At 35.6% G+C, this 14,978-nt stretch overlaps 1 protein-coding gene across 9 annotated transcripts in view; it reads right to left on the bottom strand.

Moving 5' to 3' along the window:
- The window catches only part of MARCHF7 (membrane associated ring-CH-type finger 7), a 44,947-nt gene that overhangs the window by 1,168 nt on the left and 28,801 nt on the right, over positions 1 to 14,978 (bottom strand). For 3 of the 9 annotated variants that reach the window (XM_059704339.1, XM_059704335.1, XM_059704336.1), the window contains 5 exons: positions 14,355 to 14,524; positions 6,999 to 7,108; positions 4,001 to 4,114; positions 2,462 to 2,510; positions 1,743 to 1,879 (listed from right to left, as the gene is read on the bottom strand). In XM_059704339.1, the coding sequence (XP_059560322.1) occupies positions 1,743 to 1,879; positions 2,462 to 2,510; positions 4,001 to 4,114; positions 6,999 to 7,108; positions 14,355 to 14,524 (580 nt within the window). Of the gene's footprint in view, positions 1 to 1,742; positions 1,880 to 2,461; positions 2,511 to 4,000; positions 4,115 to 6,976; positions 7,109 to 14,354; positions 14,525 to 14,978 lie in introns of those variants that run through there. The other 6 variants (XM_059704341.1, XM_059704338.1, XM_059704343.1 and 3 more) reach the window with 4 other exon arrangements.

Genomic DNA, 14,978 nt, shown 5'->3' on the forward strand with positions numbered 1-14,978 from the left:
AGTTTCTATAAAAACGAAAATGTTTTAAAATGTGGTTCAAGAACATCTTCTAAAAAGTTTCTGAGATGTTTGTGCTCATATTAGCCAATTCCAATAGAGAAAAAGTGAACTTAAAACAAGTGCTCTCACACACCTGAGTCTGGCTTATTACTGCAACATGTTTTGATGCATCCGGTGAGAATGGAAAAAAATGTGCACAGAATAGATTATGGGTATTCTTGCAAATTACATCAAAGCTGTGTCTATACAATGCCAAGAAAAAGCTCTATTTCGTTATTCAAAATAGTTATCTATAGACACAGCCTAAACTAAAATAATTGGATTCAGTAAAAACCTTTTGTTGAAATTACTCCTATTACTCCACATTGCCAGAAACTTATCATTTTGCAATATTTCGGACCTCAACTTATTTTAGCGTCATTAGTGGTTCAACAATTTAATATGAAACATCCTGTAATGTCTTTAGGAGGAACATAAGTATTCTGTAAACTGCTCTGCATGTTGAGGAAAATGGAAGTTCACTAAAATAAACATTGAACTAGCATTTCCCCTATTATCAAGGGCATTTACTCTTCTTGTGTTAACACTGGTTGATTTAAGAATACCCAGCAAATGACTTCCACCAGAAAACTATGCTACATGTACAGTTTCTCAGTCTATTCGTTGATCTTGCAGAAAACTTAAATGATACCAAGCATAAAGCTCATGAATGCATAAACACAAGAGTTAAGTTTTATGCTGTATCATGGAGCAGTAGCAAACTAAAAGTAAATTGCTTTGTAAAGAACTTATGTTTTCTATTTTATTTACTCCACAGGTGAAAATTCAGTCAGAACCCATGCTCAGAATGTTAATATGGTGGTATTTATTTGGTAGTTAACTTGTAGCACCCACAACATCTCTCATTCTCAGCTGAGTTTGAGTATATTTCACCTCCATCTTTTTTCCTCTCTCTCTCATGTTTAGGAGTTGACACTTATGTTTAGGGAGCTAAATTATAAAAGAGAATTAAAAAAAAAAAAGAGACAAACAATCTGGGAAAAATACTCACTGAAATTATATCTGATAAAGTATAAATTATTGCCGAAACCGGTTTGGCTCAGTGGATAGAGCGTCGGCCTGCGGACTGAAAGGTCCCAGGTTCGATTCCGGTCAAGGGCATGTACCTGGGTTGCGGGCACATCCCCAGTGGGAGATGTGCAGGAGGCAGCTGATCGATGTTTCTCTCTCATCGATGTTTCTAACTCTCTATCCCTCTCCCTTCCTCTCTAAAAAACCAATAAAATATATTTTTTTAAAAAAATAAAGAAATGCTTAAAAAAAAAGTATAAATTATTTACAAAAAAAGGGGATAAGATGATATAAAGGAAAAAAGATTTACATCCCATTTCATATACCATTTGGCTCTTTTATATACAATTTTTACACATACTAACTAAATTCTAAAAATGCATTATCTGGTTGTACCTCTACTCTTTTTAAAACTTAAAAATAGCACAGAATGACAAAAGTCCATTATCTTAGAGTAATCAAAGAATTAAAAAGTTCTTATGAGAACTAAATCCCCCTCAAACCTTATTTCAAAAGATGCTGAACACTTGCTAAAGATGAAAATGTTATGCACACTACAGACAACACTTTCAAGTATTTTGAAGATGATATAGAAGGTAATCAACTGGAGAATACATATTTTAAAACACTTCAAAGAGTGCATTCAAATTTGATCATGGGGAGCCACTTGCTTTGGGTGAAAAAGTACTAAACAGGGTAATCTTGGAGTCCCAGGAACTATTCCAGAGCCACCAGTATCTGCGTCCACCTGGTATGAAGCACCATGGAGGTTGTAGGACTTTGAGAAGATGGTATGTTGTACAGATGCCTGTAAAAATTTGGACATTAAATGCCTTCATATAGGAGCCCAGGCAGAAGTCCTAATGCTAGAACAGGATCTAAAAATGTCCATGAGGACCTGAACAAGGAGCAAAACAAAAAAGGAACTAACCCACCACTATGGCTTCTGTTATGGATTCAGAATTAGCACTCTTTTACCCCTATTTTCTTACAACTATATATAAATCCAGGAAAATCTTTTATGATCTAACAAAGCTGAATAACAAAATTTCATGCACAAACACAAAAATCTAAAAGATTAAAATGTGTCGTTTGATTAGTAGTCAAACGTCTTAAGTGTGAAAATTAAGGTGATCAGAAACAAAATTTTAATAGACGTAATATACTGATGGTTAAAAGTAGATCCTTCTGTACTTTAAAATTAGTACCATTTAAAAAAATATGTTTTAAAAATCCTAATGTCAGATGCCCAGCCGTCTTTCCCAAATCAATGGTATTAAGGCTATAAATGAAGCTCTAATTTGATAGAGTATATACTTAAGGCTTTGCTCTGTGAGTTTAATTTGCAACAGTAAATTCAACAAGTCTGGGGAGGGGGAATTCCACCTACTTTCGAGATCTTCCATATGTGCCTGAAGAGTTCTTGCAAGGTTAATAAACTAGAAACAATGCAGAAAAAAATACAGTAGTTGAAATGTTGCAAATGGATCTGAAGAGAGATTCAGTTTAGGATTTTCATTTCTATTTAAAAAGTCAAACACCATTTTTAAGTCTTTAAATAGGAGGGTCTTTCTCGACCCACATCAAAAATTACTAAGCTTAAGGATATTGTTTTTAAATTTTTTATAAATCATAAATTAATCATGTATTGAGGATGTAGAAATTGGGAGCAAATACAGAATTTGTATCAAATAACATTTCTCTTGCATAAATGTAACGCAACAATTATGAAAAAAATAAAAACTTTAGAATTTGGACTCATGAATTCAATTTTAGTGGTCAATTTAGAAAATTAAAACAATAATATTACCTAAATGTGACAACTTGAAGTATTGCACTTGATTCTCTATTTTTTTAAAAATCATAAAAATGACTTGCACTTGAATATTAATTTTACTACAGCTTTTTAAAAAGGCATGAATTCAATAGAACTTATTAGACTTATACGGTTTATTCATTCTTAAGAAAAGTCATTTTATGGCATTAACTAGATTTAGGTAGTACTATGATTTCTAAAATACTAAGAAATCAAGAGATCTTTGCTCAAATTCTGGATGGTCTTAAGACAGTTTATTCTCTTTTCCTCAATGATGATAATTTGTCAACTGGCTCACAGGTATAATGTACATATGATTGTTAAAGAAAAATGTTTTACCAATGTATAATAATATACATTACATTTTTATAATTTAAAAAATACCATGAATTGTTAAATTTTTGTCACTAAAATGAACACTTATCTAAAAAAGGTTAAAGGATATGTTTATGAACACATTTAAAGATATGAAGTGTTCAGATAATTACAGTAATGAGATGTAGGTGGCCCTAGCCTCTGCTACACAAAATGAGCAAGGTAGCAGCATACAAATTTCCTCTGGTACACTGAGGCAAACTGTTATCATTTATGACTACCTAACAGCTAGCTTAAGTGTTAAATTAAGGTAATAGTGTACAGAGCAAATACCAAATAGTCCGTATCTAAAATAGTTTGCATTATGGACTCACTTGAAAATTAGTACATTGGTAAGCTTTTACATGACAGTAACAAAAAAACTGAGGTTAATTTCCTGTTCTCACTTGGTTTTTGGAATTCAGATTTCTAAGTTATAGTTCTAAGTCATCCTCCTCTCCTCTCAATTAAAAAGAGAACATTTTCCCCTTAGTGTTCTCAATTCTGTTTTTCACTGAAATATATTCCAATTACCTTTATGAGCTAGAAAATTACTTCTCTAAAATAGCTTTATGAGAAAATTAGGCTGCTTAATATAGAAGATAGCAATTTCTATTAAATCTACTTTATTTTTAAGAGACATTTTAACACAAGAAGTCCTCAAAGGAAATAGAATATGAGCATATAAAACAATCTGCTTTCCAAAACAAACACCTGGTACATCACACCCTCCCACCGCCCCCCTCCAACATTACTTACTCGGACTCGTGTGCTTGGTTCACTTGTATTTCCCATCATATCAGAAAAGCTTTGTTCGCACAAGTGCAATAACACAACTAGGTAGAGACCAGAGCTGATAAACTCATACTCAGCCTTCAAAAGAGAAGCAAACAAAAGAAAAAGAAAATGGAGAATGAAAAATTAGTAAACTTGAGACTGATAGTCATAGTACACTGATAAACTAGAGGAAATATATTCATTCATGTCTAGCTCCTAGTAAGAGATATGGTGCCATCTATTAAAACAGGAAATAAAGGGCCACCCTTCATAACATCATAAAATTTTACTAATGCCAAATAATGAGTCCGAATAGGTGTGTGAATAGCCTCTTTAGTCTCATACAGTCTCCCTTTATGTAATGGTTTATATAAAAGTGGGACTTTTAAGTCATATGATTATAGAATGAATCTGGTTCTTTATAAAGCTCATAAACACTTTCACTGCACAAATGACTAAATATTTACTTAAAAATTATCACTTCATCTACAGCTAACTCAATATGTACTATATAACTAAAACCTACTCTGATAGGTCACATGATTCTTAGGTAATACAATTAATTTAAAGGCAATGGTAATTAAAAGAATAAACTAAAAAAGTAAATAGAGTAACTGTTAGTCAAACAGTTCTTTGATTCCAAACTGTTCTATTGTTTTGAAGCTAAAACTACAAATCATATAGTGTTTTTAAAATCTGAACTGTCCTGTAGTTTTTATACAGCAAGCTATCTGTAAGCTGTGCCATTTTGGTAATTAACTTATCTGCAAGTTAAGAACTATACTTTATTAGTACCAACTTCAGCAAGTTATCAGATTCTAGAGTACTAAAGAAATTCAAAGTTGATTTATTAAATGCTTCTTTAAATACTTAACTTACTTTTATTTTACAAGAAAATTATATACCCATTAAGATTTTTAAAATGTTAATGTTTAGTACCTTGAAAAAAATGAAGCCACTGGATAATGAAATACTAAGCTGTATTAATATTAAACTAATCACTTAAAATGGGGGTAGTTATCAGGCCACCAGAATCCATAATTCACAAAGAACAAAGAAGTTAAAGCCAGGAAGCTTTCTTAGCAATGACTCCACCTATTTCCCAACACTTTCAAAATATTTAAGATGTGGATCATTAAAATCATTGGAGAACAGTAAAAACATTCCTGGATTAACTGAAAAGCCAAACACCACCTTTAAGAGACACGATGGAGTACTTAGAGAAGGAAGAATGGCAGGAGAAAACCATCCTTTGTAACCTATTCACATTTTGAGAATAAAAAAATATTTCTTTGCATTACTCCATCTTTCCATACTCTTCTACCATTCTTTAAAGTACCAATGCTCAGTTGTCTAGAGAGACTCCTTTGGGGATTTAAGAAAATTTCTTGCTTAAGTGCTATTTTTTTGGACAACCGACTCATTAGAGAATAACTAATTACTATTGGAGTAACATCTGTACTACAGCTGCCTAATGTTTCATTCACTAGATCAGTGGTGGTCTGAGGAACACTGGTGGTGGTCCTTGTGAAGTCCAAAAGGTTGGCAACCACTGCACTAGATTAATGAATTTTTTAACCTGGATCTAAGCAATTAGCTTCAAGAAACTTGGGAATCCCATAACTTATATACAGATTTTGTGTCTATGTATATTTTATAAGAAGTGTTCATGGTTTTAATCAGATTTTCAGGAGTATCCATTTATTCCCACATTTAAAAGTAGTGTCCACAAGAAACCACATACCACATTATTCTGTTTATATGAAATATGCAGAACAGAGAACTCCACGGAAACAGAACATAAGATCGGTTGTTTCCAGGGGATGTGGAAAAGGGGGTAAAGGGGAGAAACTGCTTAATGGTTACAGGATTTTCTTTTGAAGAGATGAAAATGGGTGGAAGTAGACAGAGGTGGTGGTTGCACATTGCAAATGTATGGATAACCACTGAATTGTTCAATTTAAGTGGTTTTTATGTTATCTCAACTTTGTGTCAATAAAATAAAGGGGCAAGGGGTCCATTACCCCTTCATTTAAAAAGTGTTTTTTAAGGATTCATGAATTTTCTCACCATCAAATATCTCTCTTAATAACAAATATGCTAAGCTCACTTGGATAGTGTATGGCTCTAGGATCATCCTAATAATCTCCTTTAACATCTTTTCTCCACCTCCACCTCCCAAATTTTCCCTTAAGAAGTGAGCTTTTCATTCTAACTGTATAATTTAAGCATCTCAACATTTAAAAATGTAAAGCTCTTTAAGAAACAAAAATTAGTGATCAAAATTGTTGGGAAACAGGAGTTAACACATACCAAAAGAATCCAAGAAATGAGAAGAAAATATTTGAAAAATGTATTATGATCAAAGAAGCCCAGGTATTCATTATATAAATAACAGCTAGACTATAATGGTTCAAATACTAAAGGAAAACAACTATGTGAACTTGGAATAAAAAATTTCATAAAATAACTTGTTCAACGTGAGTTGGAAACAGAAATGGGGAGGGCAGAGGGAACAACGATACTAAGAACACGTGGTCAGATATGCATATAAAAACTATTCTAACATAAAAAATACAGAAATAGCAGAAATATGAAGCAAATCCAGGGTTTGTTGTTTTAATCATGTTCCAGCACTCAAGAGGCATTCGTAACTGAGACATCTGGGCACTACTTAGGGATCACCTTCCCAAGCTTTTATTATTTTCAGGTTTATTTAGAAAACATAGGATATATTTTATCTACATAAATTTAAAACCTGTGACTTGGTTATTTACCTTTCAGTGACAGAAAGTTATGAGAAAAATAAAAGAATAATTATAAAATTATAATCCCTAATGCAGTAACAGAATTATATTAAGAAATTATTACTATTTTTATTATTTTAATGCCGGTTTTCTGACCATGTTTTAATCTTTTCTTCAAGAGTTGTCCTTTAAACATAGAAGAGACACTTACCAACGAGGGAAAATATACTAACTTGTTCATTTGCATGAGCTCTGTGCAGTTCATGGACGTCAAAGTCCTCCAGGTTGAGCTGTAACTTCTCCTTACAGAGTTCACAGGTGGTCACAGCCTCTAAGGAAGAACCTGGTGAAATAGTACATTACAAGTGAACCTTAGCTTTGCTATGGCTCCACAAAACATTTTCCTTATAAGTTTTAAGCTTAGGATATAGAAAATTCAAAGGGAGGGAGGGAAGAAGGTAGATTGGATTACTGCCATAAATTAGTCATATCTCCTAAAATAGCAATCAGCAATACCTAGAGTGTGTGTCAGGTCCTACTCTGGTATTTAAGCCTCCACCCATTATTTATATACCTGTTGTTGTTTTTCTGCTAGATACTCATACATTACTGATCCCGGGAAGCTGATAATGGAATGCCATCTGCACTTCCTCCTCCACGCTTAAGTACATCGGCAAGATGGCATTAAAACAATCCTATATAATAAAGATGTAATATGCAAATGGTTTTTACACTTTGACTCGTAACGACCGGCCGTGTTATGACTGGATCACGGATCAGCAGGAGGGTGGGGCAGGGGGCAGAGAGCTACAGGAGGGGACAGGGCAGCAAGCTATGAGATGGGGTAGGGAGGAGGGGGAAGCTACAGGAGGGCGGCAGTGAGCTACTAGTGCAGGGATTCGTGCTCAGGGCTACTAGTGTTTAATAACATAGTATCTCGAACAACTAGTTGCATATACCCAGACCAGTATCTTTGACGTGACAATATATACCTAAGACCTTTCATGGTTTAAGGAATGTTGCCCTCCTTAGGTTAGGGAGGTGGGAAAGAAAGCCATTTTGTCCAGATCAAAACAGCTCCTTTCTATCATAAAAGGAATGGAGTCGCCCTGACCGGTTTGGCTCAGTGGATAGAGCGTCGGCCTGCGGACTGAGGGGTCCCAGGTTCGATTCTGGTCAAGGGCATGTACCTGGGTTGCGGGCACATCCCCGGTAGGAGATGTGCAAGAGGTGGCTGATTGATGTTTCTCTCCCATCGATGTTCCTAACTCTCTCTCTCTCTCTCCCTTCCTCTCTGTAAAAATCAATAAAATATATTTTTAAAAAAAAAAGTTTTGCAAACAGATAATGGTGATGGCCACACAAAATTCTGGATGCACACAATGTCACTGAATTGTACTCTTAACGTTTAAAAGGCAAAATTTTACTCTCTCTCTCTCTCTCTCTCTCTCTCTATATATATATATATATATATATATATATATATATATTTATTTATTTAACCACAATTTTTTTTTTTTTTAAAAAGCTCCTTTTGTCTCATATGCATTCAACATTTGATTACTCTTAAGCTTCTGGTTCCAATTTAGTAGGTAGCAGTCTTGTCTAGTTAAACATAAAGCCATTTTCCCCACTGTATTTACTTTTAGATAGGGCTTTAAGTTGAAAAAAAATGTTCTGAAAATTAAAGGAAGACACATGAGTAACAGGGTATATATTTTTTTTTAAATATATTTTATTGATTTTTTACAGAGAGGAAGGGAGAGAGATAGAGAGCTAGAAACATCGATGAGAGAGAAACATCGATCAGCTGCCTCCTGCACATCTCCTACTGGGGATGTGCCCGCAACTCAGGTACATGCCCTTGACCGGAATCGAACCTGGGACCTTTCAGTCCGCAGGCCGACGCTCTATCCACTGAGCCAAACCGGTTTCGGCAACAGGGTATATTTAAATTCTATTCAACTAGCATGTTGAGTGCTTGTTATGTACAATATTACAGGTTTTGGAGATTCAGAAAAAGAATAACTAGTAACCCCTGTCTTCAAAGAGCTCATAAAACTTAGAATTACTGCTATTTAATAACAATTCTTTAAGTAATAAAATTTGGCATGAAGTCCAAGAAAGCAGTAGTAACTTACATGCATTCTGTAGAAAATAGCTAAAAGGAAAGTGAATGCTATTCTGATGTAGTAATAAGTTGTTTATATTGTCTCAAAAATATGCTTCAGTCAAATTACATAAGATAGTCACTATAACTGTACCACTGAACTAAAATCAGGTTAAGTCCATAATGTGACCTGATAGAGAATATAAAGAACGTGAAAAACATTTAAAAGGTTTTCTTTTATGAGGAATTTCTTAAAACTACTCTCTGATTCAGAAGCAGGAAAACTATGATGATTATCAAATATGGATCTTGGAGATCATTCAATACAAATTACTTCACCTCTTAAGGCTTCATTTTTCTCTTCTATGGAATAAATAACTTACAGAAGGTGTTCAAAAGGCCATACCCAACTAGGAGGAACTCATTTATCCCTACATTCTTTAACCCATTCTTTTACCATTATTTCCTACCACATTCCAGTAGGCCCTGACATTTGCCTAAATTTGCACTAAACTTCATTTATTCATCTTTGTAGCAACTGCTTAATGCATGTTTATATCACTCTCTACCAGAATGAATCTTCGACCCGATGGGGTCTTTATAATAAATATAAGAAAGTCTTGTGAAAATTTATCAGAAAGGCTCAGTCCTTGAGATATTTATATTTATTTGACCATTTCTTAAAAGTACTTATCTTGCCCTAACCGGTTTGGCTCAGTGGATAGAGCGTCAGCCTGCGGACTGAAGGGTCCCAGGTTCGATTCCGGTCAAGGGCATGTACCTTGGCTGCGGGCACATCCCCAGTAGGGGGTGTGCAGGAGGCAGCTGATCGATGTTTCTCGCTCATTGATGTTTCTAACTCTCTATCCCTCTCCCGTCCTCTATGTAAAAAATCAATAAAATATATTATTTAAAAAAGTACTTATCTTAAAAAGTACTAATAACCTTATATATCCCATTTGAGTATTTACCATGTGCCCAGTACTGTGAGGAACTATTTATAAACATCATTTCATGTGACCTTCACAATAATCCTACGAGGGAAGTATTACTCAGTTATAGTTATGATGGAACTGAAGACACACCTCAAATCTGCTTATAATAACTTTCAGGAGTGGATCTAAGGCATCCGTATTTTATAAAACTTTAATGGGTAACTTTGATCAGTAACCAGGGTTGAGGACAAATATTAAGAAAACGTACTCAAGATCCTATAGTTAAGTGTTGGAGCTATTATTCCAATCTAGGTTCATCTAACTTCAAAAAGCCAATGTTCTTAAACAATACACCGTATTATGTGTTTTCCTACATACACAACACTAACAATCTCATTGCAAATGTATTAGAAAGCGAGTCAAATTGTTTTTCATTTTGGGACTAGTTCTAGGCCTTTACTAAGTGCCCAAAACCATGCTGAGCACTCATTTAATCTTAGCAACACTCCAGCACAGTGACTAATTAATAAAGCCTATGAGGCTGTTGTAACACCATACAGCCAAGAGGAGGCTATAGCTGAAATGGTCCATCCTTTGGAATCAGGCAAGCTTAAAAGAAAAAAATAAGACCCCCCCCACACAAAGAAGACCTTTACCACCTGGCTTCAGGAAAAAAGTTTTCAAGTAGTCTCAATCTCCAGCTTCAACAGGTTACCTGAATCCTCCAGCAGATTATTAAAATTAAACCTATCATACCTCAAAACCTATTTGCCTATGTCTCCAAGGTATCACTATCAGACATTCAACCGCACACAATCACATACATTTATTAATCTGGCCTAATGTCCCATCTTTCTCACCCTACCAGTCACCACTTCACTATGTTCTCTGGTACTCATGGTACATGTATCTATCTCACTTGTGACTTTACCAGAGGTACTCATGGTAAATTCTGCTAAAAACTAATCTTTTTGAATAATCTATTCAACTCCATGCCTGAACCACAGTGCCCCCTGCCTCTTCTGCAGCTTTATTCTACCTTACAAGCCCCTTGTACTGCCAACACCAGGAAATTGCGAAAGAGACCCCCAATTTCTGTTCTGAACCTCCAAGTCCCTCCTCCTTCATTAATGACTTGAACACCTGCACGCGCATTCGCTCATTCTCATTTTCTCTCTCTCCCCTTGCCTTTACCAACTTATTAGCTATTTCAACATCCACATAGACCATTTATTTCTGACTCTGACTTCCTCAACATCCTTGCTTCCAATATTACCTTTCCCCACCACAACTACCTACTGTATGGTCATAACCTTGGCCCTGTCATCAGTTTACTGCACTAACCCTATATCTCTATTTTAAGCATCCTTTCCTCCTGTGTATCTACAATTTCTCATTCTAACTCACCTAATCTGGTAATTCTCTTCAATGGCAATGAGACTCAAAGATTGATCCTATCATTTTCTCACTATCCATTTTCTGATGTACTTATTCCCTCCTGATTTTAATTACCATAAACACAATCATGGCCTTACAAATACCCTTGCCTTCACCATATTTGTCGGTAAAGATCCCAACCCTGCCCTGGCTGCTGTGGCTCAGTTGGTTACAATTGTCCCATGCATCAAAAGGTCGCCAGTTCAATTCTTGGCAGGGCACATTCCCAGGAGGCAGCTGATCAATATTTCTCACCCTCACCTTTCCTCTCTCTCTCTCAAAACATATTAAAAAAAAAAAAAAGAAGAAGAAGAAAAAGAAAAAAGATCCCAACCCCACTGAACTCAAATCTATGGCTGTAGCCAAGCATCTAAAAACTGCTTCTGAATATAACATGTTCATGAGTTGGTAGAATCAACATCATTAAAATGTCCATACTACCCAAAGCAATCTATATATCCAATGCAATCCCTATTAAAATACCAGTGGCAAATTTCATAGATCTAGAACAAACACTTCAAAAATTCATATAGAACCAAAAAAAGACTATCTAAATAGCCACAGCAAACCTTGAGAAAGAATAAAGTTGCAGGGATCACAATACCAGATATCAAGTTATATCACAGGCCACTGTACTTAAAACAACCTAGTACTGGCAAAAGAACAGGCATATAGATCACTGGAACAGAATAAAGACCCCAGAACTCAACCTAAACCAGTATGCTCAATTAATATTTGACAAGGAGGCAAGAGCATATAATGGAGTAGACAGACACTTCAATAAATGGTGTTGGGAAAATTGAACAGATACATGCAAAATAATGAAATTAGACCATCAATTTATACTAGAATAAACTAAAAATGGATAAAAGGCTTAAATCTAAGTCGTGAAACCATAAAAATCTTAGAAGAAACCATAGGCAGCAAAATCTCAGCCATCTCTCGTAGCAATATGATTGTCGATACACCTCCTAGGGCAGTGATCGGCAAACCGTGGCTCACGGGCCACATGCGGGCGGCTCTTTGGCCCCTTGAGTATGGCTCTTCCACAAAATAGGACGTGAGAGCGCGCACGTACAGTGTGATTGAAACTTCATGGACCATGCGCAGAAGTCGGTTTTTGGCCTGGGCGAGTCTATTTTGAAGAAGTGGCGTCAGAAGAAGTGGGGATACGTTCACTGAGGTCGACACCTCAGATTGAGGACGTTTTTAGCAAAGGCCAGCTTAGGAGTACCCTAATTAAGTTAATAACAATGTACCTACCTATATAGTTTAAGTTTAAAAAATTTGGCTCTCAAAAGAAATTTCAATCGTTGTACTGTTGATATTTGGCTCTGTTGACTAATGAGTTTGCCAGCCGCTGTCCTAGGGTAAGGGAAACTAAGGAGAAAATAAACAAATGGGCCCAGCCATTGTGGCTCAGTGGTTGAGCATTGACCTATGAACCAGGAGGTCATGGTTTGATTCCTGGTCAGGGCATAAGCCTGGGTTGTGGGTTTGATCCCCAGTGTGGGGTGTGCAGGGGGTAGCCAATCATTGATTCCCTTTCATCATTGATGTTTCTATCTCTTTCTCTCTCCTTTCCTCTCATTCATGCCACCAAATCCAACTGTCATTTCTTTGTTTGTATCTCTTGGCAGTATATTTGACAGGCTTGATTACACTCTCCTTAAAACACTTCCTTTTCTTGGCTTGCACAACACTCTCTTTTTTAAGTATTTTTTTCTTACTAGACTGAGACCACTCCTCAAATCTCCTTCTCTGCTCCCACTAAACGTTTGGGTGTCCCAAGGTTCTGTCCTGGCCTAATTTCTTTGATATATGCTCTTATTCTAAATGACCTAATTTAATCCCAATACTAAAAATATTACGTATGTGCTTATGATTCTCAAAATTGTAATTTCCAGTGCTAATACCCTGTGAAATATCCAGCTTGTCTAGCAAGCTGCCCAGTTGACATTTCCATCTGGTTAATATATATTTTCAAAACAGAACTCTTGATTTCCTTTCCCAAATTTATTCAATTCAGTCTTCTTTATTTCAGTAAATGAACCTACCATTTACTTAGCAGCTCATGACAAAAATATGGGCTTCCTAATTGTTTTCTCCTTCACTCCACCACATCCAATCCACATCCAATCCACCGGCAAGTCTTACAGACTCTGCCTCCAAAATACACACACACACACACACACACACACCCCTATTTGTACCACCTCCATCACCACCTTTCTCTTATAAGAAGACAGATTTCTGGTTAGTTGCCACAATAGATTAATGGCTGGCTTCCGTGCTGCTACTCTTGTCCCCCTAAAATCCACCCTCCACAACTCAGCCAAAATAAAAGATCACTTCACTCTCCTGCCCTTCAGTGGCTTTCCCTCATAATTAAGATAAAAATCTAACTTCAGACATTAGCTTCTGAAGTCTTAAATGAGCTAGCCTCTGCTAATCTCTCTTATTTCAACTGTATCACCCCTTTCCTTGCCCACTAATTATACTCCAAGCAAGCTTCATTCAGTTCTAAGTCACTGCCACTTTAAAATCTTTGCACTAATTGTTCCCTCTGCTGGAATGCTCTTGCCCTCATTCTGGATTAGCTGGCTCTTCTTTGTTCATCACCTCAACAAGTCATTCCTTTAACACGCAATATTGCCCCATAAGGCAAGTACCTCCTCTGTCTTGTTTATCACTTTATACTTCACATATAGAACTGTGCCTGGTTTCACAACAGGCACTTAAGAAACAAATGAGTCTCTACAGTAACATTTCTGCACAACATTAGACAACAGCATTAGAAACAAATCTTTTCAAAAGGATCTTACATGATATAATGGTTACCTAGCAATAACAAATTATAGTTGTATTATAACTCTGAAGTAAATTGTCTACTGCGTAAATGGAATATTAAAATTAGTAGTATAAATTGAAGTTATGATACAAGACTAATGCGCTTTAATGTTTTTGCTTCAAAAAATGATCAAGACACTTTGGTAAGAATATAAATTTGACAATAAATTGTAATGATTTGTTAATTAATATGCATTCATGCATACATCTCTTGGAAAAATTGTGAAAACAAAATACACAAAAAGGTTAAATCTTACCAGAGTTAATTTTCGCCTGTAACCACTTTTTCATACACTCTTGATGGACATACTGCAAACTTCCTGTGCACTTGCATGGCTCTATTAGCAAGTTAGATGATGATGCAGCTGCCATCTGACAAATTCTACATAAGTCACCTTCTTCTTCTTCAGAGTCCTCTAAAAGGAGGCTGGAAAATAAGGCAGATTTCCTAAACAGAGCTATCAAAGCTAATCCTGATTGGTCATTTCCAGTCATATATAATCCCAAACAATATCATTCTTTTATTTCAACTCTTTCTCTGATTAGGAAAAAAACACCCAGTAACAATAAACAGCAACCACCATGAAAAACCTTAACAATGGAAATTAAAATAAATATTTTAAAGGTAAATAAAATAAACTATCCTATTACTTATCTTCAAATGATTTAAGTAATTTTGTCTTTGATACTACAGTTTAAGTTCCATATTTTTCAGTCACTTTACAAGTACCCCTGAGAGATTTTGATTTCTGTAGTATCATAGACTTCAATCCCACCCACCCCCCATCTCTCCAAAACCTTTTAAAACAACCTGAATGCCTTGAAGAAATACAGACTAGTGACTTCTTATTTACATATTGTCAGAAAAACATATGTTCAAA

This window comes from Myotis daubentonii, chromosome 7 (assembly GCF_963259705.1).
Source record: "Myotis daubentonii chromosome 7, mMyoDau2.1, whole genome shotgun sequence".
Classification (NCBI taxonomy): domain Eukaryota; kingdom Metazoa; phylum Chordata; class Mammalia; order Chiroptera; family Vespertilionidae; genus Myotis; species Myotis daubentonii.